The following is a 26,844-nucleotide window of genomic DNA, read 5'->3' as shown; positions in this document are numbered from 1 at the left end:
GCTCCCCAGCCCCATTGCCCGGTGCCCAGGGCAGAATCTCCGCGGTTCTCCGGCACAGGATACCCGCGGTTCCCCATTGCCCGGTGCCCAGCACAGAATTCCCGCGGTTCCCCTGCCCCATTGTCCAGCACGGAATTCCCGCGGTTCCCCATTGCCCGGTGCCCAGAACGGAATCCCCGCGGTTCCCCATTGCCCGGTGCCCAGGGCAGAATCTCCGCGGTTCTCCGGCACAGGACCCCCGCGGTTCCCCATTGCCCGGTGCCCAGCACAGAATCCCCGCGGCTCCCCAGCCCCATTGCCCGGTGCCCAGGGCGGAATCCCCGCGGTTCTCCAGCCCCATTACCCGGTACCCAGAGAGGAATCCCCGCGGTTCCCCATTGCCCGGTGCCCAGGGCGGAATCCCCGCGGTTCTCCGGCACAGGATCCCCGCGGTTCCCCGGCACGGAACCCCCGCGGTTCCCCATTATCCGGCACGGAACCCCCGCGGTCCCCGGCCCGCTGCCCGCACTCACCGTCAGGCTGCTCTCCTTGCTCTGCCGCCGCGGCGCCGCCGGGGAGCCCGGGCTCTGCGGAGGGAAGCGGAGCGCATCATCGCGGCCGCTCTCGGAGCCCAGCATGGCTGCGCGGGGCGGGGAGAGGCGGGTCCCATGGCACGGCTCGGCTCGGCTCGGCTCGGGAGGCAGGGATGGAGGGAGGGGAGCTGCGGGAGGCCCTGGCTCGCCGCTCCGCCTCTCTCGCCCCCGCCGCACCGAGCCGGGGCTGGTTGCGCCGCGGGACGGTGGCACCCGCTGGCGGGGGTGGGAAGAGTGTGCCACGCCGTGGGATGTCACACCCCCCTGAGGACGGGGACAGGAGTGTCCCACGGGGTGGCACTTTGTTGGGTACGAGAACGGGGACGGGGATGGTGACATCCACTGCTGAGGACAGCGATGGTGGCAGTGTCCTGCCGTCAGACAGGTCCTACCTTCTCGGGTTCCCTGTCCAGGGCCAGACCCCCCCAACTGGGTCCTTGACTCTCCAAAGCGACCAAAGAGATGCCCTAGACTCTAACACTACCTGCCTGGAATGGTGGCATCATATCCCCCTGGGGACAGGGACATAAATGTGCTCCACAGTCCCCGCAGGCGGGCAGTGGCCCCTGCCGCTGTCGCAGGGTCCCTGGTGGGGCTCAGATGCTGTGACAGCTGATCTGCAGCACGTGAATCGCTCCTGGCATCATCACTGGGCTGTGCCAGGGACTCCCGCCCCAAATCCCACCGCCCGGGCACCCGCTGCCCGTCCTGGGACTCGACAGCCAGCAGCAGCATCGTGCCTAGCACCGCACACGTGCATTCCAGGGCTGCTCTGCTGTCCGCTTGGTGGCACTTGTGACAACTTGAACGGGCAGCATTCAGCTGCTCTCTAGGAAGCCATAAACAAGGTCTGGCCCCGTGCCCAGCACAGCATAGCTCCGTGTTGTTTTCAGTTGTGGCTTTTCCCCCCACCCCCTGACCTGTTTCCAAGAAATGTGGCTGAGCTTGCTGGAGGGATCCTGCCAGCGTTTGTTTGCATGGTGGCTGCTGCCCAGGTCTAAGAAAGCATCCTGGCCAAAGCCTGGGAGCTGCTCCACAGTGGGAGACAGCCCGTGCCAGGGACAGACAAGGAGACAGTCAAAGCAGAGCAGCTTAGGATGGCCCAGGACACATTGAGGGTACGCAGAACAGCTTCCTGCAACCACGAGTTTATGGTCAGATGCTTTCTTTACTAAGGACTCTTCTGCAAAAACTGCCCCAGCTCCCAGGAAAAGCAGCTCCCCAAGCTGTTCTGAGAACTGATGCCATCACCAGTCAGTTAGAGATTCAAAACTAATTCAAAGCAGGTTCAAAGGGATGAAGCCAGGAGTTCAATTTGAAAAAACCCTGTAATAATGGAGCAGCAGAAAGAAATTATCATGGAGGCAAGGAAGGGAATAGGAAGAGTCATGAAAGGGATTTCTGACAGGCTGATGGTTGAGTCAGCTGAGCAAAGCAGTGCATAGCACTAAAAGGCTGAGAGAGCCTGGAGAAGAGAAGGCTCCAGGAAGACCTTAGTGGAAACTTTCAGTACATGAAGTCAGCCTACAAAAAGCTGGAGAGAGATTTTGGACAAGGGATGGAGTGATAGAAAAAGGGGGAATGGCTTCCCACTGACAGAGGGCAGGGTTAGATGGGATAGTAGGAAGGAATCATTCCCTGTGAGGGTGGGCAGGCCCTGGCACAAGTTGCCCACAGAAGCTGTGGCTGCCCCTGGATCCCTGGAAGTGTCCAAGGCCAGGTTGGATGGGGTTTGGAGCAGCCTGGAACAGTGGAAGGTGTGCCTGCACATGGCAAGGGGTTGGAACAAGATGGACTTTAATTTCCCTCCCAACCCAAACCATTCTGTAACTCTATGACTCCTCATGTATCTCAGATGTGAATTTAAGTAAGACTCAACATTGTAAAAACAGAAGATGGCAAATGACTTCCTACAAAGGAAGTTCTGCAGTTAGTTAATCTGTGTTCCAAGCCAACTACAAAAACATGGGAGTCAGATACCTTGAGAAATTAGTATATTTTTTTTTGGCACAAGGATTCACAAGGGCCTTTTTGAAGGAAGTCACAGCCTACAAGTTTATTTGGGTTCTCTGAGGGAGTCACAGTAAATGTGTGGACAGGGGTGTCTGGTAATGCACTACATAAGATTCTAAAATGCTTTTGACCTAGTTTAGGTGCTCACTGTCTCCACCCCAGGCAAATTGCTCAGAGAAACAGCAGCACAGGGAGTTAGTACAAGATGTTTGATGAGGAAGAAACAGGGAATCCAAAGAGCTGGACAGTATCATGAGAAATGCCACTAATGTAAACCAGGAATACTGATCTAGTGAAAGGCTGAAGGGAACTACTTAAGAGGCAGCATGTGAGAAGAGGGTCAAGGCAAAGCAGGACAGTTGTCAGACATCACAAAACTTAGACCAAGAAAGAGAATGTCAGAGAGCCACTGAGAGCACCAGACAGGCCAGGTCCACGTGGCAGCAGCACACCAATCAAACACGCTTTTCCCCAGGGGTATTCAGCACTGCAAAAGGATTCACCACTTCCATACAGAAATGAAACAGAAAAATCAGATCTGGGACCACTGGGTGGGGAAGCACAGCCCAACTGGAGTGTGATCCACCAGCTGTGGCAGTCACATGGCCCTATGGTGATGTTTTGGCAGGGAGCAAAGAGTTTCTTGGGAGGAGCTGGAAGAGGGCCCTGTGCTGCATCTGCAGACCTGTGGGGAAGACTTTCCCAGGGATATGACGTGTTGCAAGCAGAAGTGCAGAGATATTTATTGGAAATTTGGACAAAGGCGAGGGAGGCCAAGTGTCCATGGGTCAGCATCCTGAAGGTTAACTCAGGGTGATGTGCTGGGTGAGGCTCTGAGGAGGGGCTGTGAAAGGACAGGCCAGAGTGGATGAAGTCATTGAGAAAAAAGCTCTGGATGAATTCTTTGTGAATACTGTCTTTGGGAGGGAAAGCTGGAGCTGAAGGAAAATACAATGAGATACAGACATGGGCGGATGTGCAAGTGTAAAGAGAGGACTGTGCTGGACACAGCCCAGGGTTCAGGCTGGAGTGGCAGGAACATTTATAGGGTTCTTAATAGTGACTGAAGTGGACTGGTGCATTTTTCAGAAAGGAGTGATAGGACAAAAAAGAATCCAAAGGATCTTGGCATTTTTTACTGTTTTACTAGCTGGACACAAAGACTATGCTACATGCAACAAATCTGTCTGATCTGAGAGTTTCTAAAAAAAAAAATGACCTCTTGACTTCTTGTTCTGAGTGAATTCCTAAACTACTTAAGTAGAAACCCATTTATTCTTGGATCCTGCCGTTTGGCTTTTTCCCAAAAACTTACCTGGGGGTCCCCACTGGTTTTTCGGAGGCTCATGTGACCCGAGTCGAGCTGGTGTACTGGGGACCCAGAGATGTAGTAGCCATTCACTGTAAGAACAGAGGGAGAGTTAGCAGGCTTGCTGCTGATAGCAAATGAAAAACTGCACAAAAACTAATCCCATAACTGAATGTGCATATACAGATCACAGTGTTTTAAGACTTAGTTGTACTTCTCATTAGCCTACTGTGATTTGATTGGCAACAGATTCAACATTTCCTGAGTGGAGTCTGTTTTGCCCATGACCATAATGAGTGATCTCTCCCTGCCCCTATCCCAATCCATGGGCTTTTTGTTGTAGTTTTCAGCCCCATTCACCTGAGGAGGAGAGTGACACAGTGGCTTGCTGGGCACCTGGCATCCATTAAAAGTACTGGTCCAGGGGAGCTGAGTTTTCATGTCAAGAAGGCAAGCATGCCTTGCAAGATGTTTATGGCTCCTGCATGGAACTATAAATTGCCCTTTTTTTAATATACTGAGCAAGGAATCATGCTCAAAGTAGTGTTAAAACAGGATACTCAACTACATTATACATCCTTTGGTCACAATGAAATGCACAATCCTCACACAGATTACCCACTCAGTCCTGCTAATAAGGAGGCAAATCAGTTCAAAAATCCCTAAGGAAAACATCCTCTCTAACCTTCTTTATTTACAGTCAGCTGGCAGCAATGGCCTTTACATTTAACACTTTATTCTAGAGTAATTTTTTCTTTGCTTTGTCATTCTGCAGAACCCAAGAGCTTTTCAGTACAGTTAAACATCCAACTCTGTTACTTGCTTCCCTGTGACCTCAAGTCAAGACAGAGATGATATCTATGGTCACCCCTGTAGCCATCACATGCTAAAACTCTTTGCTGTGCATATGCTCTGCTTGGAAGAGCATCAGCCAGCCCATGTGTATCTGCAGCTCTTTAATTTCCCTGCCCTGTCAGAAAGCAGAACTGAGGAGGTGCTTGTTGGGCCCCTTTTTGCCTCTGTGCTCCCAGAAGGAGCCACCCCAGCTCTTGGGTGGACACTTCAGACACCCAGATGGGCTGGCAGGGAAATAATAGCCCAGAAGATGTGTCAGGAGGGAAAGCCCCACCATGTTTGCTGTGCTACACTCTCATGACTGTGTAGCCTGCAGAAGAGAAGGGTCTGGGGAGGCCTTAGAGCCCCTTCCAGTGTCTAGCAGGGATACAGCAGAGATAGAAAGGGACATTGGGCAAGAGTCTGGGGTGACACGAGCAGGGACAATGGCTTTAAGCTGTGGGAGCATAGACTGAGATCAGAGATTAAGAGAAAATCTGTGAGGGTGGGGAAGCCCTGGCACAGGGTGCCCAGAGAAGCTGTGGCTGCCCCTGGATCCCTGGAAGTGTCCAAGGCCAGGCTGGACAGGGCTTGGAGCATATTCCATAACCTGGAATAGTTGAAGGGTTCCTGCCCATGGCAGGTGGAGTGAGATGATCTTTAAAGTCCCCTCCAACCTGAACCATTCCATGGTTCTATATGAACATCAAGTCTCTATCCCACGATATCACAGCACTTTCCTTTGCTTTGCTGAACAGTAGAGAAGCAGATTCACCCCGTGCAGCAGTCAAACAGCACCAAACAGTACCTGCAGAGCTCTTCTGTGACACAGGGCTCTTTGGAGTGCCAGGCACGCTGCTCGGCCGCTCCCACGTGGTTTCTGTGGAAGGGAAACACCAGTGTCAGGGTGATGGAGGCTTCTGCACATACCACAGCTATGACTATTACACATAAACCACTGGCTCTGACCCTCACTGTCCTCTGAACAGGTTCTCACCCTGTGAGGGAGACGCCTGCACCTCCCAGCACTTCCTCTCTCCTCTCATCTCTTCCTGCTACAGCTGCCAGCTGGGATGGGTGGAGGCAGAGCAGGCTGGAAGCTGCATCACTGGTTCTTCCAGATCCCTGCCTGGGAACGCTCTGGGACTGCCTCTCCAGGTGCTCTGCAGTCCAGCCCAGCGTGGGCACTGCCGTGTGCCAGCCGTAGTCCTCAGCCTGGGGACAGGCACCAAGCAGTGGCAGTGCCTCTGCCCCTGCTCTCTCCATGAGAGGCAGTTGTGAGTGACTCACAGATGTGGCTTCACTCACATATATACAAGCCACAGCACCCTTTTCCCCCAAAAAAAATAATTTCCCTGGAAAATTTCCTTTTTTTCCCATCAGGTCACTTAGCAGCTGGAACATGCAAATGTCTGTCACACCAAGTGTGACACTCCAAAGCCTGCAGCTGCTTTCCCCCATCAGTTGCCTCTGTAGTTTAACCATGCTGCTCGTTTTCTCAGCAAATGGAAAATTGTTTTTGACCACATGCTGAAGAGAGAAGATTTAAGTGCAAAACTCTTTAGAAGTTGTGAACAGAAGACAGTGGAGTGAGAGCAGCAATTTCCACAGCAGTCCAGCTAGAAAGCCCAAGGAACCATTCCTTTTGAATGCAGGTGTCAGTTCCAAATCAACCAAACAACACTGATTGCCAGGTGGTATCAAATAAGAAAATAAGCAAGTCTGAGGACTACTTTGGCTCCTTCATTTGAAACTGCTGTTTCCCAAATCCCAATCAACAACCACCTAATTCTGCCAAAGCCTGAAATCCTGCATCTGTGTCAGTATTCTGGATGACCATGGTCATGTGGCAATGGAGAAGAGCCCATGAGGGTCAACAGTTTAGGGTTGGCAGTGAGCACCTCCCTCAGGGCACATAAGGCCTCCTCTCCCGGGTCAGTGCTTATTTGGGCACCAAGCAGGATGTTAACATGCTTCAAGAACCATAAAAGGCCTATTTTTATATATAGCTTTGTGCACATATGTATACACATATATTTATCTATATGCATACAGATGTCTATGTGTATATGTACGCACAGAGATGTCCTCAAGGGTTGTGTTAGGTTCCTTTTTTGAGGAAAGAACTCAGGATTATAGATCTGGAATCAGATGCCACCCCCACACCTGTAATATCTCTGAGATGCACATCCTGCCCCTCCCCATCCCTCCCCTCTCACCCCCTCCCCAAGGCACAGCATGCTTTTGCTTGCAAAGAAAAATACTTTGAGCTTTTTCTTTCCCTCCAAGTGCAAAACCTGATGAACTAGAAGCTTTGCTGAGTCACGGGGGAATATTTAAATTTTAGCCTGTTTTTGTGAACTGGGTAGTAAGTAAATAAATTGCACGTTAGGTCAATAAAGAATCACTGAGAAGTGTCTTAACTAAACAGAAGCAAAATCAAATGCAAAGAGTTGTCTTTTATGAGTCAGCTTGTCTTGGTTTATAATTCACAAGTGCATGGTTAAATAAAGATAACATTAATTTAAATTTCCTGTAAGGCAAAGGCAAACAATACAGTACCCACATGTCTTGCAGATTTTTTTAAAAACTTTAGATTGTTGATTAATTAATAATGTGAGTTGAGATCTGTGAGAAGGGAATGTGATGCCCACTGATGCTGAGCCCCAGTGCAGTCAGTGAAGCAAGGTTTTCTTTGCCAGCACTGACTTTGATGTTAGCAATAAAGCAAGTTACCTTCATATTTGGCTTGGGAGTTTCACACAAGCATATCTGTCTCAAGCATTTTTGCATTTTTGACACACTACAGAGGAATACACCTAAAAACCTACCAAATATATATATATAAAATTTATATATTTATATAATATATATAAAATATATATATAAAATTTAATTAATTGGTTAAAGAGGTGTAACTCAGTTAACCAGAGCATGGTGCCAATAAATGCAGGCTGTGGGTTTGATCCCTGTATGGGCCATTCACTCAAGAGTTGGACTCGATGATCCTTGTGGGCCCCTTCCAGCTCAGAATATTCTGTGATTCTGTGAAAATAACCAGCTGCTCCTTGTAAGTGGTCTGTGCTCTGCCTGCTGGCTGTTGTGGAGATGCTGTGCAGTGCCTCATTCTTCCCCTCTGTCGCACAGAGGACCCAGACACATAACTTGAGGGCAGAAAATTCACACATCAAAGAGCAGTGCCCAGTGGTTAGCAGATTTGTGAATCTAATCCAAAACATTCAGTGTCTTGACAAATTTTCCAAAATAAAATGACCTTGGAGTTAAGCACACTGAAAAATTTTTAAAAAAATCAATGCCATAAAATCCATTAAATAGAAAAAACATCTTTAATTGGGTAGGAAATAAACAAGAATGTTTTAATTCCATTTATTTTGAGCATTAGGAGGCAAAAAAAGTCCACTTCTGTGCAGGGATTATTCTGGCAGCTCAGGTAGGGATAGGAACTAATCTGGATCAGGACTGCACTGCTGGAATGCCATCTACTGGAAGAAACTACGTTTGCCAAGGTAAGACTGTGACATAAATTTCTCTGCAGCTTAGTCATGATTAGAAGTGAGAGTGGGGATTAGAAGTGAGTGGGGGGATGACTTTTTTTACAGAGACACAGAGAAGGCTTGTTGAGAGATGATGCACTGTCTGACCCAGCAAAGGCAGAGTCTTGCCTGGGAGTGCCACACGGAGCCTTCAGTCCGGGTGCTTGGAAAATCAGAAGTCTGATTGTAACCCTGTGGTAAAACAGTGATCACGGCTTTTAGGAATAGATTCCATATTGGCCTAGATTTTATATCCCACACAGTTTTCCGCAGAGGATGTTCCAGTCCAGCTAAAGCCTTGTACTCTGGGTGCAAATTGTCACTGGCAGACCAACATTAACAAGTTCTGTCCTCCCTTATCAGCCACATGTTAATTAGACCACTTAAGCAGTGTGGGGAAGGAATAAGCAGTAGTTTCTTGGAGAGAGATGACCCAGCAGACAATTGCAGACAATTCCTGACTGTGAAGAAGGACTGTGAAGAAAAAGAAGTTCTTTTTGTTCACAGCCCTGGGAGACACTCAAGGCCAGGGCTAGGAGCCATCTGGTCTGGTGGAACGTGTCCCCTGCAGGGAGCTGGCACAAGGTCCCTTCCAATCCAAACCACTCCGTGGTTCTGTGGAATTTAGTTAGTGAACAGCAAGGCAGGAGAAAACCACTTGTTAAAACTGAAATGACGTAATAAAATGAAAAAAACAGTTACAAGATCCAAGCTCTACCGGCCAACGGAACCGGAGAGGGTTTTCACAGAAGTGGTGAAACATTTCCTACCAGAGGAAAAGTGGAAACCTGCGGTGTTTGGGGGAAGCAAGTTCACTTCTGTTTGGCAGAATGAGAAATGACATGATGTGTCAGAGAGCCACACACTCTGGGACGTTGTGTTAGTCAAGAAACTCAGCTTCTGAGAATATCCTGATGATTTTTGTGATCACACTGTGGCAGCTAAGAATGAATTGTTGGTCCCTCTTCCATGAATCCAGTAGCACTCTGAGGTCAAAGGAGCTGCTCTCCAGTCCGAACATACCTCATCAGCCAAACGTCAGGGCTTTATGTACCAGCACAATCCCTCCCGAATGTGCTTCTGTTCCATTCAGGAATGGATTTAGTACCTCAGCATGGTGTCATGTGTAGTTCTATTTTTGGAGCTAAATGCTCCATAGTTTCATTGTCTAAACTACAAGAATGAGGCAGATCAAGCCATGGACCTCTGGGTCTGCTTACTCTGCAGAAATCTGAGAGGGAAATTGTCACTGAAACGTTTTAACTGTATGAGAAAAAGCATGTAATAAAAATGCTTGACATCTCTTTGGTGTCTCCATAGATGACTTACTCTTTGAGCTGCAGTTCATGAGTTGGAGTAGGAGGTGACCATAGTTGGTGAGGCATGAATAAAACCCCTCAACTCAGAGACCTTTCAGGGATGTGACCACTTTCAGCCACACATTTCAGGACTGCCCCAGAACTTCCTGTTGCAGGTGGCACTTTACTAATGATGTCTGTGATGATAAGAGTATATGGACCTTAATTAGGATCAAGATAACGCAAAAGCAGAAGTTCTGCTTTCCAGGAGATAAAATGCTGTTTAGTAAATGGGAAGGACCTTGCATAAAAGATAAGAAAAGGCTGGAAATAAGAACACACCTCATAACGTTGGCCTCAGCTGTGAAAGCAAGGTGGCAGTAAGCCATACAATCACTGGTGTCACAAGTACATAAGTCACCTTTGATATGATGGGCAAGGTAGCTGGAGTGCTATTGTTTGACTAATGCAAGAGGTATTGCAGCTGCAGCCCATCAGAGAATTTCTTCAGCATAATGAAATATTTTCCTGCTGAATCTACCACCCACACACAATTGTAAACCCCTCCTACAGGCACTGAGTAACTCGTTAACCACGTAGTGGCTGTGCATTCTGGGCACTCTTTCTGGTGTTTGGACATGGCAAGCAGGGATGTGTGTAGATGTTGCACAAGGCAGATGCCAGGCACCCAGCTGAAATGTCACTGGTGCAGACTCACCCTTCCTGCAGCAAAGCCATGCTCACAAAACCTTGGGTACCCTGAAACTGTCTTGGGCTTTGTTGTGCAGGTTGTAACAGCTCAGAGGCCCTTACAGTGCTTTCAGGATTGAACCTGCTTCAAAGGATGATAAATGTGGAGTGTTCATCTGGTGGAATATCAAGTGGAGACAGACAGGAATGTGCTGGTTGTCACCTCTGCACATCTGTTTTATCCAGGGTCACCCTAATTCCTTCATTCTTGATTTTCCTAACATTTTTCTTTCACATAAGAACACTGTCTATTTATTTCAAGTTAAGAACAAATTCCTTGTGTTTTTTTCCTGTAAAGATAATGAAAATTAGACCACACAAAACACGCAGTGGAAATACTGTTACAGTCAGATAAGATCACGAAATATAAAATAGTCTGAGTTGGAAGGGCCCCAGAAGGATTATGGAGTCAGACTCTGAGGTGAATGGCCCATATGGGGATCAAACCCACAACCCTGGCATTATTAACACCCTGCTCTGAGCTCATCTCAGGGTCAAGATGTACAACAAAGGCAGAGAATCCCAGCGTGGAAGGACATTAACCACTGGAAACAATGGTGACAATAACAGTAATGCCTCACAAGAATGGAGGCATCTGCTGTATTGTGAAGGCTCAGAAGAATCAAGATGTTACTTGCCCCTAAAATCCCATTTCTCTTCCCCAGGAATGTGAGTGGATACTGATGTTACCACTTCTGAATAGCTCAAGCACTAAGAGCAATAAAACAATTAACCCAAAAAAAAGGCTTCTGCTCTGAGGCAGAGAAAATGCATCACCAGGCATGGTCAGAAAGACAAGGTGTTGAACAGACAGGTCACCAAACACCTCTTGCCTTTAGGAGGGGGGCACAGGACTACACACATTTCATCTGGGGAGCAGCACAGAGCTCCACCACACCAAAGCTTGGACAGCTTCAGCTTGCTGACCTTCTTCAAAGTTTAGGCTTTACAGACTATAAAAACCAGGCCTGACAGGGATTTCAGGAAGTCATACTGTCCCTGCTCTATCCCAGAGCAAGGCCAATGTGAATTTTCATGGTTTTGCATAACCTGCTCCAGTGGCACAGACTCCCAGGCAACCCTGTACTCCCACGCTTCACTTCCAAGAGAACTTGGGAGGGTTAGTTTTCCTGGTTGCAATTGAAATGTGTTCTAGTGATGAAAACTGAAATTGAAATTGAAATCTCGTGATGACAGGCATTGCAAACAGTCTTCTTCTTAATGGCATTTTCTGCACTTTAAGCCTATTTACATGACCCTGTCCACATCTTTGCTTTCTAAGGGCAGACACCCTCAATCTCTCAGCATTTACCCACAGGCTATGTTTTCCACATCTTCCATCAATTTTGCTACTCTCTTCTGGGCTTTATCCAACTGACTCACATATTTCCTGAAGTGAAGAGTCCAAACAAGATAAAATATTCCAGCTGAGGCTTTATAATTTCCTTGTAAAGTTGGAGGCTTACTTCATGCCTCACAGACAACACTCCTATTTATACAATGGAAAATGCTGGCTGGTCTGTACTAGCACAACACTGCTGGCTCTCACTCAACTTCAGATCCTCCAGAGCCCCAGTGTCTTCATCTGTAAACTGTTCCATTGCCTGTCGTTGCCACTTAATTATTTCTGATGAAATCTCTCATCTTAAATGCATCTTTACTGAACAGCATCCTCCTATTCCAGGGTGATTGTGAATTCTGAGCCTGTTCTGGGCAGGAGAGAACGCCGTGTTCTCTCCCAGCTCCACTTAAAAGTTATTGTTTGAATAAGTGCTCTCAATGTCAACATGCCATTCATCCCTGGAAATGCTGCCTAGAATGGATTCTGGGCAAATCACTGCAGGATTCCCTTCAGTACAAACTCCCCTTGGACAAGGGGCTGTTGATGACCATGCTCTGAGGATGAGCTGGCAAACAGTTTTGCAGCAGCCGGTTGTGATTTAATTTTGTTTTGTTTTCCCTTTAGTCAGCTTTCAGAATGCCTTTGTTGCTTTTCAGACCTGCTTTCCCATCAGTGAGCTGCCTTCCTTCACACAGGTCCCCTACTCACCTGCCTGGACCTGCCTGGATGCTGGGTAAATGTTTAGCCACAGTCCCACCCCATGAGAAAGTCCATACCTCCTCTCACCAGAGCTTTTTAATGATGGAATTGCTAAAACTGCCACAGACCTGCCAAGAAGGCCTGCTCTTGATAGCATTCCCCCTCAGAAGGCAGTGGGTGCCAGCAGGGTTCCAGAGTGGGGCAGGAGGATGCTCTGTACCCGACCTAAGGCTCAGCCACAGCCCTGAGCTGGATGAATCCCCTCTCTCTGCCCTGGGATATGTCTCCCACTGACTGGCAAGGAAACTGGTGGGCACCCAGGACAGCTGGAGTGCTGCAGTGAAGGACATGCCACTCTGAGGATGTCCAAACACAACATTTACATGAACAGACAGTGAACACAGTGCCTGGAGCTCCCACAGCATGCTCACCATGCTGCTGGGTGAGTCTATTCCACCTCGTGCATGAGAGATCTCAGATGGAACAGGCAACCAAAGGGAGGCTGCAGGATAGCAATGCCTCAGGGACATGTGCAAAAGGAAAGGAGCATGGATCTGTGTGCCCCAGGCTCCAAGAGAGCTCACAGAGAGCTGTTCAATCTGAAATGTAGTGCTGCATTTGTTGTCTAACACCAGAGCCCTGAAGGAGAAGCCAGAGTGGAGCACTCCAGCAATTAACTGCATTTAGTGGCAGGTCAAGACTGTATCCCTCTGGACCCTGCAAAAGTGGGATCAGAGGGGCCCTGCAGCAGGATGCTGTCATCAGGGATTCGGCAGCTGCATCCAGGGATGGAGCAGCCTTGGATGGAAGCAGCTGGACAGGATCCCCTGGTGCACACAGCACATGGGCAAGGCAGAGCTCCAGGGAACTGCTGGGAGGGCTCCAGCTGAGGAGAGCCAAGGATCCTGTGGGATGCTGTGAAGTCCTTCCTTCCTTCCTTCCTTCCTTCCTTCCTTCCTTCCTTCCTTCCTTCCTTCCTTCCTTCCTTCCTTCCTTCCTTCCTTCCTTCCTTCCTTCCTTCCTTCCTTCCTTCCTTCCTTCCTTCCTTCCTTCCTTCCTTCCTTCCTTCCTTCCTTCCTTCCTTCCTTCCTTCCTTCCTTCCTTCCTTCCTTCCTTCCTTCCTTCCTTCCTTCCTCCCTCCCTCCCTCCCTCCCTCCCCTCTCCATAAGGAGATTCCTGGTCCCTGGGAGGTCTGAGAAATGGCTGTGACATTACACACCAGGAGTTTTGCATCAACTGGGTGGGTAACGATGATTAAGAGACCTTTAATTACATAGTTCACTGAAGGCTGGAGAGATCTGTCAAAGCCACTGAAGGCCAGCTGTCTTCCCCTCACCTCTGAGTTCCCATGTGCGTGCATTAAACAGTGACACCTCTCCCAAATGCTTCAGTGTACTTTCATCATCTGGTAAATGGTAAACTGAGGGCAGCCTAGAAGCACATCTACACCTTGATGGGGAAGAGACCTGGCTCCTGCTGCTGGAACAATGGTGCTAAGGACGCCAACAAGGACAGAAGGCCAAGGAAGCCCTGTGACAGAGATGTGTGCCAGCACCGTGTCCTCGTGACAAACATTGCCAGTGTTTATCTTGGCACTCCCAGCAGCAGCTGCAGCAGTGACAGGACAAATAAGCAGTTCAGACAAGTCAGCAGTGAGCTGTCCAGTCTGTGGGACTGGCAATAAACACCACCCTGCCAATGCAGCTCCACCACAGGAAAGATGGGGACTGCAGGTTTAAGGCTTATAGCAGATTGTCTTTGACTTATCCTGTGGCTCAAACCCAGGGAAAACATTCTGAGTGTCAAAATGCAGTCCCACCGTTAGGAGCAAGTCTCACATGCCAAATGTGACTTCATGGTGACTGCACAGCTCAGCAGGTCCAGCTCTGCAGCACAGTCAAGGAAGAAAGTGTAGCAACATGAAATTTGACCATCATGAGCCTATGGATAGTCCTGAACTACAGGTTTTGTGGGATCGGAGGTCAAAGCTAATTAGTCAGATTAAATCAAAGTAGTGTCCAGACAGCTGCTCATGCCAGGACTGGGTAAGGCTTCGCCACACACTTCAGCCAAAAGGCCTGGAGGTTGCATTCTGCATTGTCTGGAGCCTAGATGGCACCACAGGTGACACTTTTGTGGCACATAATCCACTTGGAGGAAGCACAGGCCTTTGAGATCTGAGTCTGATCATGCAATATGGCCCAACCAGAGCAAAAACACTCTCAAGCAATATCACCCAGCTGCAGTCTCAGTGCAGCTAGGAGACTTTGAGGCAGCAGCATATTGTAACTGAGATAAGGTTAGATAAGCTGAGCTTGCCAGGAACACCAGCTAAGCTGGAGGGTAGTCAGGGTGCCCCTGCACATGCTGCAGGAGATTCCTGTTATCCAAAAAAATGCTACAGCCCCCATGGAACAATGGGAGGCTCAGAAATGCAGGGTTCTTGAATCCAGCATGGGAAAAAGAGCAAGCCTAACTTCAAAGCCAGCTGGGCTTAGGATTAGTCTGGTGAAGAGATTCTCATCTAAACAGAACTTGAATAAGTGATCCCTAAAGCAAGGCTCAGAACACAGAAACCTCACTTCTACCCTCTCTTACATGCTGTTATTCTGTGAACCACACAACACTGCAATAGTTGAGAGCACAACCATGGGTGGTTTGGGCATTCTCCTGAGAAAGAGTGGTTGGAAGTGACCTCTGGAAGCCTTCAGCCCAGCTACTCTGAGCAGGATCACTGCTAACAACAGATCAGCCACAGCTCTGTCCAGGCAGTTTCTGAGATTTTCCAAGGACAGAGATTCCCCTGCCTCCCTGGTCAGCCTGTGCCAAAGTTATCCTCCCTTCCTAGAGGAATCAGAAAACTCCTGATTTCTGGCCTGAGCTCCCAAGCAGGATATGGCAATTGGCCCTTGTTATATTACTTGTAACTTTTGTGAGGGAAGTAAAAATCTGCCTGACACGAAGATATTTAGTCCCAGTCCCTCACCTTTCTGAATTAGGGTCCCTGTGACAAGAGCTCTTAACACAAAAGAAACATGCTCTGCTTCTTACTGGTTTTACTCAGACAGTGAGTGTGGGTCCATCACAGTGATGGCTCAGAACTGAGTATCTCCTCCTCCCCTACATTTGAACTGCAGTGGGGATGGGGTATCCAGCTCCTGCTGATCTCCCCAGCTCTGCAGGGGATGCTGCCCATCAGCCAAAGCAAACTGTGCTTGAAAATGGAGGCAGGGTTAAAGGGAAATGCACCTTCTGGAGGGAATGTCCTATAAGATGCGAGTGCATCAAACTCCAGTGAATAATGACTTGGCAAAATTCTGGGCCAAAAGTTCTGAAATAAAATACATCAGCCCCTGAACAGACCACGAGGTGCCCCTGGCTCTCCTTTCTGAGTGAGATAAAGGAATGCCACAGGTCACTCCTGATGGCTGCAACTTCCCTGTGAACAAGGCTCCCGCTGTCCTCTCCCTTCACTCTGGCATTCTTTTTGCTAAAGAAATGTGGATTTGCTGGTCACAAGACCCTGTTTTGCAATGCTGCTGTGAGCTCACGATGAGAAGAGCAGCTCGACAGAGAGGCTCAGGTAAAGCAGAGGTGGTACAAGTTGGACAGGTCTTGAGCAGGTGATAAGATCATGAGTTAAGTCTGGTTCTCAAAATGACACCAAATAAAACACACAAATGCAGACTGAAAGCTTTGTCTGTGTTGTCCCATTACATGTGTTTTCCTTTCCTTGTCTCCATGGGCAAGCTGAGTCTCACCAATTCATTGTTTCTGTTTTCCCCAATGGTGCTTTTGTGATATCTGGTGTTCCATCAGACTGTTTTACATGTATGTGTATATAGAGACAGAAATATCTCCAGGTAAAGGAAATAGTGAATGTGGACAAATTGTATCTTTAACAACTTTTCAGATTCTAAAACATTTAAGGCAGGGGTATTTCTGCTTTACATTCTCTGTCTTTTTCAATGTTTCAGATGTCTTCTGATGGTCAGAATTAAGATGACAGAGGATCAAAGTCTTCTTGTATTTTCTTTCATACGGTGTCAGGATCGTATTAATTACTTTGGCTCTGCAGCTACTTTTGTTACCAAAATCAACAAGCAAGATGATTTCCTGACACAGATCTGTGCTGGTATGGTGAAATGTTTACTGGAAAGCCACCCCCACTTACCATTTGTGAAGGTGTTCACGTAGTACCTGCGGCCCTGGGGTGACATGTAGCTCTGCCAGCCGGGGGGAAGGTGGCCATTCAAGGTGTCTTCTCCTGGCTGAGGAGTTGCCTTTCGGGGTTTCTGCTGAGAAAAGAAAAGAAAAAACAGCATATTAAGTCAATATCTAGATAATGTAAAGTCTAACCACACACACAGCTGGAAATAAATGATGTGGTTTGGCATTCTAGAGATTCCAATAAACCCGAAGAATTTCAGTCCATTTCTCCCTTCATCTGTGCTAGCTTCATCCAGAACATGAAGGAACACTGCCTTGAAGAAATCATCCTTTGGGACAGAAGTGAACCCTTCTGTGTTTAATGTCCCAGGAGCACGTGGAGTTGTCCAAGAAAATGACTCTGGCTGAGCAGTAAAATGCAAGCATGAAATGATCAAGTGTCTGAGAAAGAGGCATCTGGCCCTCCTTTACCTTCCCATGGATATAGCAGTGGGTTAAAACACTGATCATGGAGGTGCTGTCACAATTTGTTTTAGAGGGGCACCATCACCTGAACCACAAAACCAGTAAGCTCCACTGGATAGCACGGGGTACAGGAACAAATCCTGGGACAGCTCCTCCACCACGGGATTAATGGTTCTCTGTTACTGTTTGCAAAAGCACGCTGAAGAAAAGTAAACTGCAGTGTGGGAGTGTACCAGACCCACAAGAATACAGCAGCAGGTTGGTTCCCTCATATTCCCTTCAAGGATATCTGGCCTTGAGGATAACAAAGGTACACCAGACTGTGCATGAAAACCTCATAAAGAGGAATCTAGGGTAATCCAGCCTTGGGTTCTGGTTCAGAAGATCCAGATTTCACACATTTTTGCAGTACGCTCCCCATTTCTGTACCTAACACCTTCTTTCCCTTCTGGAACTGAAGTCCCTCGATTCCCACTACCCCTATTTTTACTATGATCCTACAGTGATTCCATGTGCCAAGCAGGTCACTTTAGGGCCCATGGTATTCCTCCACTCTGCACAGTCAGCAGCAGTGCCCTGCAAGGACAGACATTCCCAGTTTGCTTAAGGGAAGCCCTGAATCACCCCAGCATCCTTCCAGTCACATTTTCAGTGTTGCTTCATGTCTCTCTGCTGGACAGCAGGAAAAGCAGAGGTCTTTCACAGGTGAGTGAAACGGCTCCACATTAAAGGCTATGCCAAGAGACAGATGTGGAGGGTATACAATAAACACCAGCAAATGTTAGATGGAAACAGTATAAAAAGCAAAGTTAACCCAGTGTTTCAGCTGTAGTTCTGCCAAAATGTGCATTGCTTCAAAAAGCGTATAAAAATTATGTTTTGCAGTTGCTAATTCTACTTTTTGGTTACTAATATTTCTACCTTTGCTTCTGGTTTTGCCAATCAAGAAGTGCTGTGAGCACAGCGGTCTCTATCAATGACAATCAAGAGGAAATCTCAGTACTGCCAAATGCTGAAGGTCTTGGAAACAACGAGGAAACAGTTTGCTTCTATATGCATGGATTGTGGTATAACTCCAGCCAGCAACTCAGCACCACACAGCCACCCACTCCCTGCCTCCCACCCCTGGGATAGGGAGGAGAATCAGCTCCACATCTGGCACAGCACCCACAGAAAGGCTTCAGAGCTCTCCCAAACCCACCAGCTCTCACCAGGGCCCCCTGTTCCAGCCACATGGAACAAAGAAAGTGTTTAGAGGTACCCATGTGTAGATGCACCCTTTCCTTAGATCATCAAGATCGGACTATTACTTTGATTTCTTGTTCCTGTTTTAGGAGAATTATTGCTAGGATAGTTTCTGAGAACAGTAAATCACAACAGAGAATGTCTGCATGGAGAGGAGGTTCCTTATTAGTAGAGAGCATTGCAAACCAGCAAGGAGAGAGCAGCAGGCAGGGACTGGAAGCTGAAGAAAAGCTCAGCTTGAAATGAATCTGCCAATCAGGAGGATAAGTATCAAGGCTTACCAGGGAGCTGTGCACTTCTTGTGGTTCCTCCATGAAGATTAAGTGCCTCTTTCTAGAAGTTCTGCTCTTTTCCAATAAAGGGAAAAAGGCAGGACCCTGACACCCCTGCCCCAGCTCAGGCTGGGCTTGCAGTCCCTTCTGCTTTCTAAACCTTCCAACTCCCACAGCACTTTTGAGCTCAGAAAAGTTCAGGCCACTCCCCTCACTGTCCCTGCTGGAAGTGTCACCAGCTGCTGTCACCGTGGTGGTGGACAGGCATATCTGGACCCAGAAAGGATGTCTGCAACACATGGTGGAGGAAACAGGAAGCCTGAACAATGTGAGGAGTGAACGTGTGACCCCAGTGCAATCCTCCTCCATCTGCATTTGATGCCTGGAAAAGGGATCAAAGTGTCTCACAAAACATTAAAATCCAGCAGCACAAGCACTTCTCTCCCACGAGATTTCCTAGGATCAGAATTCCAGGGGAACACACAAGAGCCAGCCACTCAACAGGTCTTGTTCTACATGACAAGCCATGGTTTTTCTCTGCTGCCTGCAGAAACACAGGGATGGAATTCTCCTGATAAATGCAGAGCAGAGAGGAAACAGAAATGAGCAGCAAATGCACAAGGGCACTGGAGCTCTTCAGCACCAAACCACGTGACAGAGAGATGGCAAAGGTAAGCACGTGTAATAAGAACAGATCTGTGGGGTTAACTCACCTAATCCAGGACACCAGCACTGACAAGAATCAGAGGGATTTGCTGTTTAGGTCAAAGCACACAAACCTGACCATTCTCTGTGCTTATTCCCCTGCATCCATGGGCACTGGACCAGGCATGTCATGAAGAGGACAACCTGTGTGGGCCAGAGAGCCACCCCACAGCACCACAACCCTGACCAGGAAATACTGCTTCATCTGTGTGCTGCTATACACTGATGGTCCAGAGGCATGTCTGAAGAGAAGGACAGCTGGGTCAGACACCCTGGATGCTTCACATGAAGAAGAGCAGCAGCCAGAGCCTGCCTGTTGGAGCCCTGATGTTTTCTGTCTGTCTGGGCCAGAACAGGGCAGCACAGCCAGCAGGGAGAGGCAGGTGGGTGCCTCTCCCACTCCACCTCCTCTCACTTTCTGACTTTTTTCTTTTTCTTTTCTTTCTTGCTCTTCTTGATCAAGTTAGCAGCAGCCCAGCTCATTCTGTTCCTTTGGAAAAGCCCTTGGCATTGCAATCCTGTCCCAGTAGTGGAAAAAGAGCCAAAGAGGGTTTTATGCAGCAAAGTAAGGCAACAGGGAGTAACACACATGAGTTCAATCCATGATGACTCTGAGGCAAGTTCTGCCTTGCTCAATAGAGGAAAATGACTTCCCATTTTCAAGCTGCAGGAAATCCCCATTCTCCTTCAAAGAGGGATCCTGGGGAGGAAACATCTGTGTGTCGACAAGCCTGAGCTCCCTGAAGATGTGTGGGCTTGCACAGTGCTCCAGCAGAGCTCAGACCAGGGGCAATTCACAACACAAAACCCCAGGGACAGGAAAACAAAACAATCCCAACCCACAAGTTCAGGCTTTTAGCAACCTGATCTAACTCTGAACTAGGGGTTTGACCAGAGACCTTGAGAAGTCCCTTCCAATTTAAATTCTTTTATGATTTTATGATCCTTTTTCAGCAGAGCACACAGCCTTGGAGCAAACGAAGAGGAGCCTCTGGCTGTGGGAAAGGGCTGGGGGGCAGCATCAGCACATTCACCTGCTGCTGCCAACCTGTCCAGACACACCTGCAGAGCCAGCAGCACAAGGAAAGGCCACAGTGCCCAAACAAGCAGCTGCCCTGCAGGACTGGAGGATCAGTGGTGACAGAAAAATGGGCAAAATATGGAGGGGAAATTCCCTGCAAGGAGCAATGCAAGGACACAGCAGGAATCTGCCCCAGAACAGCCTGTGTCCTGTGGGGAATGGCTTGTTCTGCACTGACAGCACTGAGCTTATTGTTCTGTCTAACTGCAGTTTGTGTGACCACTGAGCTTGGAAAAGGTGTGTGTCATAGGGTATGGTGCACTAAAGGCAGAACCACAGAATCATAGAATGGTTTGGGCTGGAAAGGACCTCAAAGCTCATCTCATTCCACCCCCCTGCCATGGGCAGGGACACCTCCCACTATCCCAGGGTGCTCCAAGCCCCATCCAGCCTGGCCTTGGACACTTCCAGGTAACCACAGCTTCTCTGGGCACCTCTGGGTCTCTCCACCCTCACAGGGAAGAATGTCTTCCTAAAAGCTTATCAAAACCTGCTCTCTGTCACTGCAGGCCCTTGTGCAAAGTCCCTCTCTAGCTGTCCTGGAGCCTCTTTAGGTACAGGAAGGTGCTGTGTGGTGCAGTTAAAGCAGCAGGGTCTGCGTTTGGCTTCAGCTGATGCCTGTACCAGCCCATGCCCAGGAGAAGGCCTGGGGCACCCACCAACCCCTCAGCCCTCTCTCTGCCTCGTACTTTGAATCATTCTGTATTGTGTTCATTTTTATGCAATCTTTCTTGCTCAACATTTGGTTTCCATGGAGTCACATACACTGTGTGAAACAGATTTATATATAGAAAGTGGAACGGGTCATATGATCTGTCCTGGTTGTCACAGCAACCAGCACAGCTCCCCTCGGGCTGAATAGGATGGCACATCCTGCTGGGGACAAGTCACCCTCCCTGGGTGGCCCTGCCCGTGCCACTGCCCTGCAGCCCTGCTGTGCCATTCCTGTGCCCTGGCTGTGGCTCCAGCCTCCTGTGCCACCAGCCCTTGTCCCCAAAGAGGACAGTCCCCTTCCTGTGCTGAGTTAGAGCATCCCAGAGTGCTGAGGCTGAAGCTGTGGGCTGATCGATGCCCAGCACATACCCACATGCCAGTTCAGCCTGGCAGCTCTCGTTTTTCCCAGTTTTAAAAATCTACCTGTGCTAATAAGATTTCTCTGTGCCACGCCACTCTCCTTCACACTTTCTTCTTCCTAAATAACTCCTGCATCTCCATGCAGCTGTCGTTTCCTTGGATGCCATCTCTGCCACCTTCCCACAGCTGGTGGCTGTGACCAGGAGGAATGGGTGGCCAGCTCTCCCATACCTCTGCACCTCTCCTGTCTCATTTTGCTCTGGAACAGTGTGCATGCTTCCCATCCAGCTCTGCCTGGTCTCCAGCCAGATCCACAGCTGCCAAAAGCTTCCCTTCTCACCCACCCAGCTCCCTGGCTGTGGCACAGGCATGTGCCCAGGACTTTGCTTTAATGTAATATACATGAAAAGCACTGTGTTAGCAGAGAATGAGCCTTCTGGGACTACTATATTCTTCTCCTTCAGTACCATAAATGAGGAAAAAACAAGCTGTTTCTGAAGGATACATGACCCAGAGAGACAGACTGGGTGATATTTTCTGCCTCGGTGCTGTGTGAGAGACCAAAATGTGTGGGAAGAGAAATGCTCTGACCTGTGAATCCTATCTTGACCCCTTCAAAACAGGGGCTGTCAAATCAGAATGAAGAATCTGAGTAACTCCAGTGCAGCTCAGCCCTCTCCCTTCCTTCCCAACATGTGCCTGGTGCACAGAGCCGTGTGCCAGACTGGGAGAAGCCACAGCACTGAGCTGCAGCTGAGCCTGGCCCCTGTGGTGGGTGGTGTGGGACTTCTGGCACCAGGTCTGGTCCAGATCCTGCCACAGACGATGCTCACTCCCTGGAAAAGCAACAGCTCAGGGAGTGCTTGGCAATAGCAATCAGTGGGGTTTGGCTGAGGAGGGAAGCTAGGCAGGTGTTAAGAAGTAGGAAGCATAGGAAAGACGGCAGGGTTGAGATTCAGTGTGGAGAAAGAGCATTGGGAGGGGGCCCTGATTTGAAGAGATTGGTTATAGACAATAAAAAGCCTTTGACAGCAGGGATTTGGGCAGTGGCAAGTGAGCAGGAGGGTGAGAGCAGTCTGCAAAGGACAGCCCAGCTGTCAGCCTTCTCATCTCTTGCCTGAGCTCTGCTCCCTTTCCTGTGCTCTCTTCTCTGTGTGCTCTCGGGGGTGACAGCATTCAGCACTTTGTGACAGGGGATCAGAGATCTGGCACTGAAGGAGCAACCAAGAAGGGGGAAATGAAGTACCACCCTCTCACCAGGTGCCAAGGACCACGGACAGCCAGACAGGAGTCGTGTCTGTTCTGAGAAAGCCCATCTAGAACACAGTGACCGTAATGCACCCACAGGGAGCTCAGGGATAACCCCCAGGAAAACACACAGTTGTTCTTCCTTTCTGTGCTAACAAACAAATCACTTAATGGACAAATCTGTCCAAATCCCTTTGAGCAGCCCCTCTCCTGTATCCAGCTGAGCCATGCATGGACAGGTGATGGCCACACTGGACAGGAAAAGAGCTGTCACATCATCAGGCTGCCACAAGGAGCTGGCACTGCTGTATGCAGCCTCCACACCTTGAAAGGCAAAAGAGGGGTCATGTAGACAGACTGTCGTGGTATTAGGAAAAAATTCTTCACCAAAAGGGTGGTCAGGCATTAGGAATGGAGACCCAGAGCTCTGCCACTGGCTCTCCTGGATACTAAGGCTTCCCCAAGCAGGAGCTAGCATACCATGGCTTGGTAGGGTAGGAATGGGAAGAAGAAGGTGAAAGACTGGGGATGAGGCAAATGCCAGCCCTCCAAGAGCCCTGGGCTGGATGTGTCCTGTGCCAGGGCAGCCCAGGAGCAGGCAGGAGCCCTCCTCCCTTCCCTGTGGAACCCCCAGTGCTCCAGGAGGAGCTCAGGTGGGACCTGCAGGTTGTGTCAGGAGTGGGGGGACAGCCAGAGCCCCTGGCAAGCAGCTGGGAATGGACACTGACCCTTTGCCTGACCAAGGGCCCTGCAGGGCTGAGCAGAGGGTGCTTGGTCACCCTGAGACTCTGTAGGAGCCAGAGAACATCAAGAGACCCTGGACCCAAAATAAGCACTGCAATGGTGGATTGTAGGGCTGTAAAAGCCCAGGGATTCCTTTGTTTGAGGTCTCTCTCCAGAGCTGCTTCTAGCACTGTACCACTCAATTATTAAGTAATTTTCTTCCCAAAATTGGATGCCTGAGACTGTGCTGTGAGAAAGCTGGAGCAGAGAAGTTTTTTTACAAGCCTCACTCCTCTCAGGAGGGATGTGCCACTCCGTCTCTGACACCAGCATCTGGTAGGAGGCAGAGCACCAGGGCCAAGTGCTCTGAAGGGCTGTGTTGTTCTGGGCACCCAGGGACAACAGGGCCATTGTGGAGCAAACCTTGTACTGTCAGAGTCACCCTCAGAGGCACAGAGAGTCACAAGCCCCGAGCAAGGCAGCTGCTTGTCTCCAGTTTGAAATGACCTGCTGTGGGGACCAATCTCTCCCTGAGTGCCTGCAGAGTGTGGCACACCAGTGAGATTGTCAGAGGCAGCCAGGGAGATGGGGGCATGCTGCTTGCTCCAGGTGCTCTGCCCTGGAAGGGTGACTGGAAGCAGTTAACAAAAGAAACTTCCCAAAGACTAAAATTCGTTGTTTGACCCCTCTCCCTGGGCTGTGGCATGAAAACAGGGGGTGGAAAAGTCACCCTCGGCAGGCTTGAGGGCAAACAAAGAGCTGGGCAGCACGGCTGCCTTCTGGAATTCCTGTGCCTGTGAGTGCAGCTGGGTTTGGAGGAATGGAACATCTGGGAATAATGCCAAATGTTTTAATGTGGGGCCTCCAGCCTGTGCACTGCAGGAAGCTCAGCCTAGCTGAATGCTCTTTTTACCTGTGCTGCTATTTTCCTGCAGCATCCTCTGCATCTCCAGCAGTTGGATGCAATTCCAAACATTGCAGTTACAGCATCCCTTTTCCCATCTGTGCCAGGGCATTCCTTCATGTGCCTCATTTCTCATACATCAGTAGTGTTTTAACAAGCTCCATTCTACTGCTGGGTTCTGCAGTTTCCCAGACACAATAAAATCACTTGATAACAACTAATAATTAGTGTCCTTTCAAGAAGGAAGGAACTCTCCCTTAAAATATAGAGACTCCCTCCCACATGCACACACAAGCATGCACAGCAGAGCTAAGGCACAGCAACCTCAAACTTTGCTGCAGTCCTCTGCCAAAAACATGTATTTACAGAAACATCTTGGAGCAAGTGATGTATCTATAAGTTAGAAAAGCAAGTAAAAGCATTGTAGATAATTTTCTAAATTTCTGGAGAGCTTGTCAGATCTTCAGAGCTAGCGTATCTTCCTTCTCATGAGACATTAATAAAAGGACATTCTGAGAGTGTGCAATGAATAATCCCAGTTAGTTGTCTGTATTTAGCATAGAATCACAGAATGTTTTGAGTTGTAAGGGACATTAAAGCTCATCCCATTCCAACTCACTGCCATGGGCAGGCACACCTTCCACCAGACCAGACTGCTCCAAGCCCTGTCCAACTTGGCCCTGGACACTTCCAAGGACAAGGCATAAATTTATCTTTAACTAATTTTAAAAGGCTTAACTAATCTTCTCTCCTTTAGGAAGAATGTTGGACAAGGTGCCTGAGAACCTTATGTTTAATGATCTGCATTTCTGAATGATTTTATTGTAAGTACTATCTCAAAACCCATGAAATTAAAACAAAATTGCAATAGTTAGCTCAGATTCTGTTCCTGGCTCCAGACCTTAAGCAATCTTTTGGCATATTATAGCTACACTTTCCTCTGCTTCAAAAAGAAATCTGCTTCCTCCTGTTGCTGTGGCTGGGCAGATCCCCACTTACCACTTTTTCAAGCAGCAACCTTTTATTTACAAACACCCTCAATTTTTCTTGAATGGCGTTTCCCCGCAGAGGAGATCTGTTCCCTGGATTAAACGGCCCTCCATGACCAAAACTTTGGGAACCTCAGATGCAGAGAAAGCAGTGAAATGGCCAAGATACAAAGTGCTGCCAGATGCACATTCCTGCGCCCTCCCTTGTAATCTCTCTCAGGCGTGGGGAATGTGACTGTTGTGCCTGTAACCCCGCAGCACAATGCACTCACACACACACACCACCTCTGTTTTTTTTTTTTAATTTTGTTTTTGCTGCTGCTACAAGTCTTAATAAGCGAGCAAACAAACAAACAACAAAATGAGGCATGGAAGGAAAGCCATTCTGAGCACTTGGAACACTGTAGGAGCCCCTGCACTGAGCTGCAGCTCACCCTGCTGCTGTGGCCAGACAGACAGACAGGCAGACCAGCAGCCAGGCAGACAGACAGGCAGATGGACAGACAGCCACTGCTGCTCTGAGAGCAGGGCCATGTGCCCATGCCTGCTGGCAGCACAGGGTGGCACAGGAAGGACAAGGGGGCAGTGCAGGATGCTTGGTGCCCCTCACTGGGACACAGACTCCTGCCAGGCTCACTGACACCAATTACTGCATTTTTCCAGGGATCCCTTCTCTAAGTATGCCAACGTGGGGCTGCCTTTGTACCCTGACAGAAGACTGAGATGTCACTCAGGAAAATCCTCCTTCTCCACCAGGCTGGGTGACTCTGGAGGTTGCTCAGACATGACCACACACGTATCTCTGCCTGGCTGCCAGCAGAGGGGAAATCCCTGGGAACAGTTATTGATGAATTTTAATTTGCCTTGTGCAGTAACTGAGAATCCTCAGAAGAACACAATGAATGTCACTGGGTCCCCTCCACCACTCTGTTTTCCCAGTCAGTCTCCTATCCCACTAACACTGGTTTAAAGAAGGTGATGAATAAACTGGCAATTTTAGAACTGCCTGGCACTTCAGTCCCTGGGACTATCCTGCCAAGAAGAAACCTTTCCAACATGGCCCAGACACTGTGACCCGCTGCATACTCCAGATTCATCAAACCACTCTCAAAGCAGATCAAGAAAATATATTGGTTTGATTGCTCTACACCTAGCAAGTTAATCTTGTTCATGGAATTGGGCATTTTGATATCCGTCTTCCTCCTTTATGTCCATTACAGCATATAATTACCTGTTACTGCATCACTGAATTTGAATAATTGTAATATGGAAACAGCAGAAGGCATTGGGGCTGGGAAGCCTTTGTGCTTGGCACCAGGCATGTAAGAGAATGAACCTTTTAGACGGCTCTTAAATTAAAAAAAGCTGCCAGTTATTCCTATGACAAGTACAGAAGTGTAGGCGCAAAAGTAGATAAAATCAGCAGAAAAGCATTAACAGTAACAGGAAAAACTTTATAAATGTACGCTAAGAGGAAGACCAAGTAAAAGAACCAGATGAAGCTCAGCAGAGGAGAGCTACCCATGAATGACCATGTTCAGGATATTCAACAAAATGTCATTTATTAATTAAGTCCTCAATCATCAAGTGGCTGTCA

The 26,844-nt window shown here is 48.6% G+C and overlaps 1 protein-coding gene across 2 annotated transcripts in view; it reads right to left on the bottom strand.

Annotated features, from left to right (window-relative positions):
* The window catches only part of GAS7 (growth arrest specific 7), a 76,868-nt gene that overhangs the window by 33,170 nt on the left and 16,854 nt on the right, over positions 1-26,844 (bottom strand). Inside the window, exons 2-5 of one of the 2 annotated variants that reach the window (XM_063410147.1) lie at positions 16,546-16,669; positions 5,537-5,608; positions 3,901-3,986; positions 513-566 (exon numbers count right to left, since the gene is read on the bottom strand). In XM_063410147.1, the coding sequence (XP_063266217.1) occupies positions 513-566; positions 3,901-3,986; positions 5,537-5,608; positions 16,546-16,669 (336 nt within the window). The remainder of the gene's footprint in view (positions 1-512; positions 567-3,900; positions 3,987-5,536; positions 5,609-16,545; positions 16,670-26,844) is intronic. The other variant, XM_063410148.1, reaches the window with a different exon arrangement.

This window comes from Prinia subflava, chromosome 12 (assembly GCF_021018805.1).
Source record: "Prinia subflava isolate CZ2003 ecotype Zambia chromosome 12, Cam_Psub_1.2, whole genome shotgun sequence".
Lineage (NCBI taxonomy): Eukaryota > Metazoa > Chordata > Aves > Passeriformes > Cisticolidae > Prinia > Prinia subflava.
Note: the sequence above shows the minus strand (reverse complement) of the source record. Positions and strands in the feature narration are given on the sequence as shown.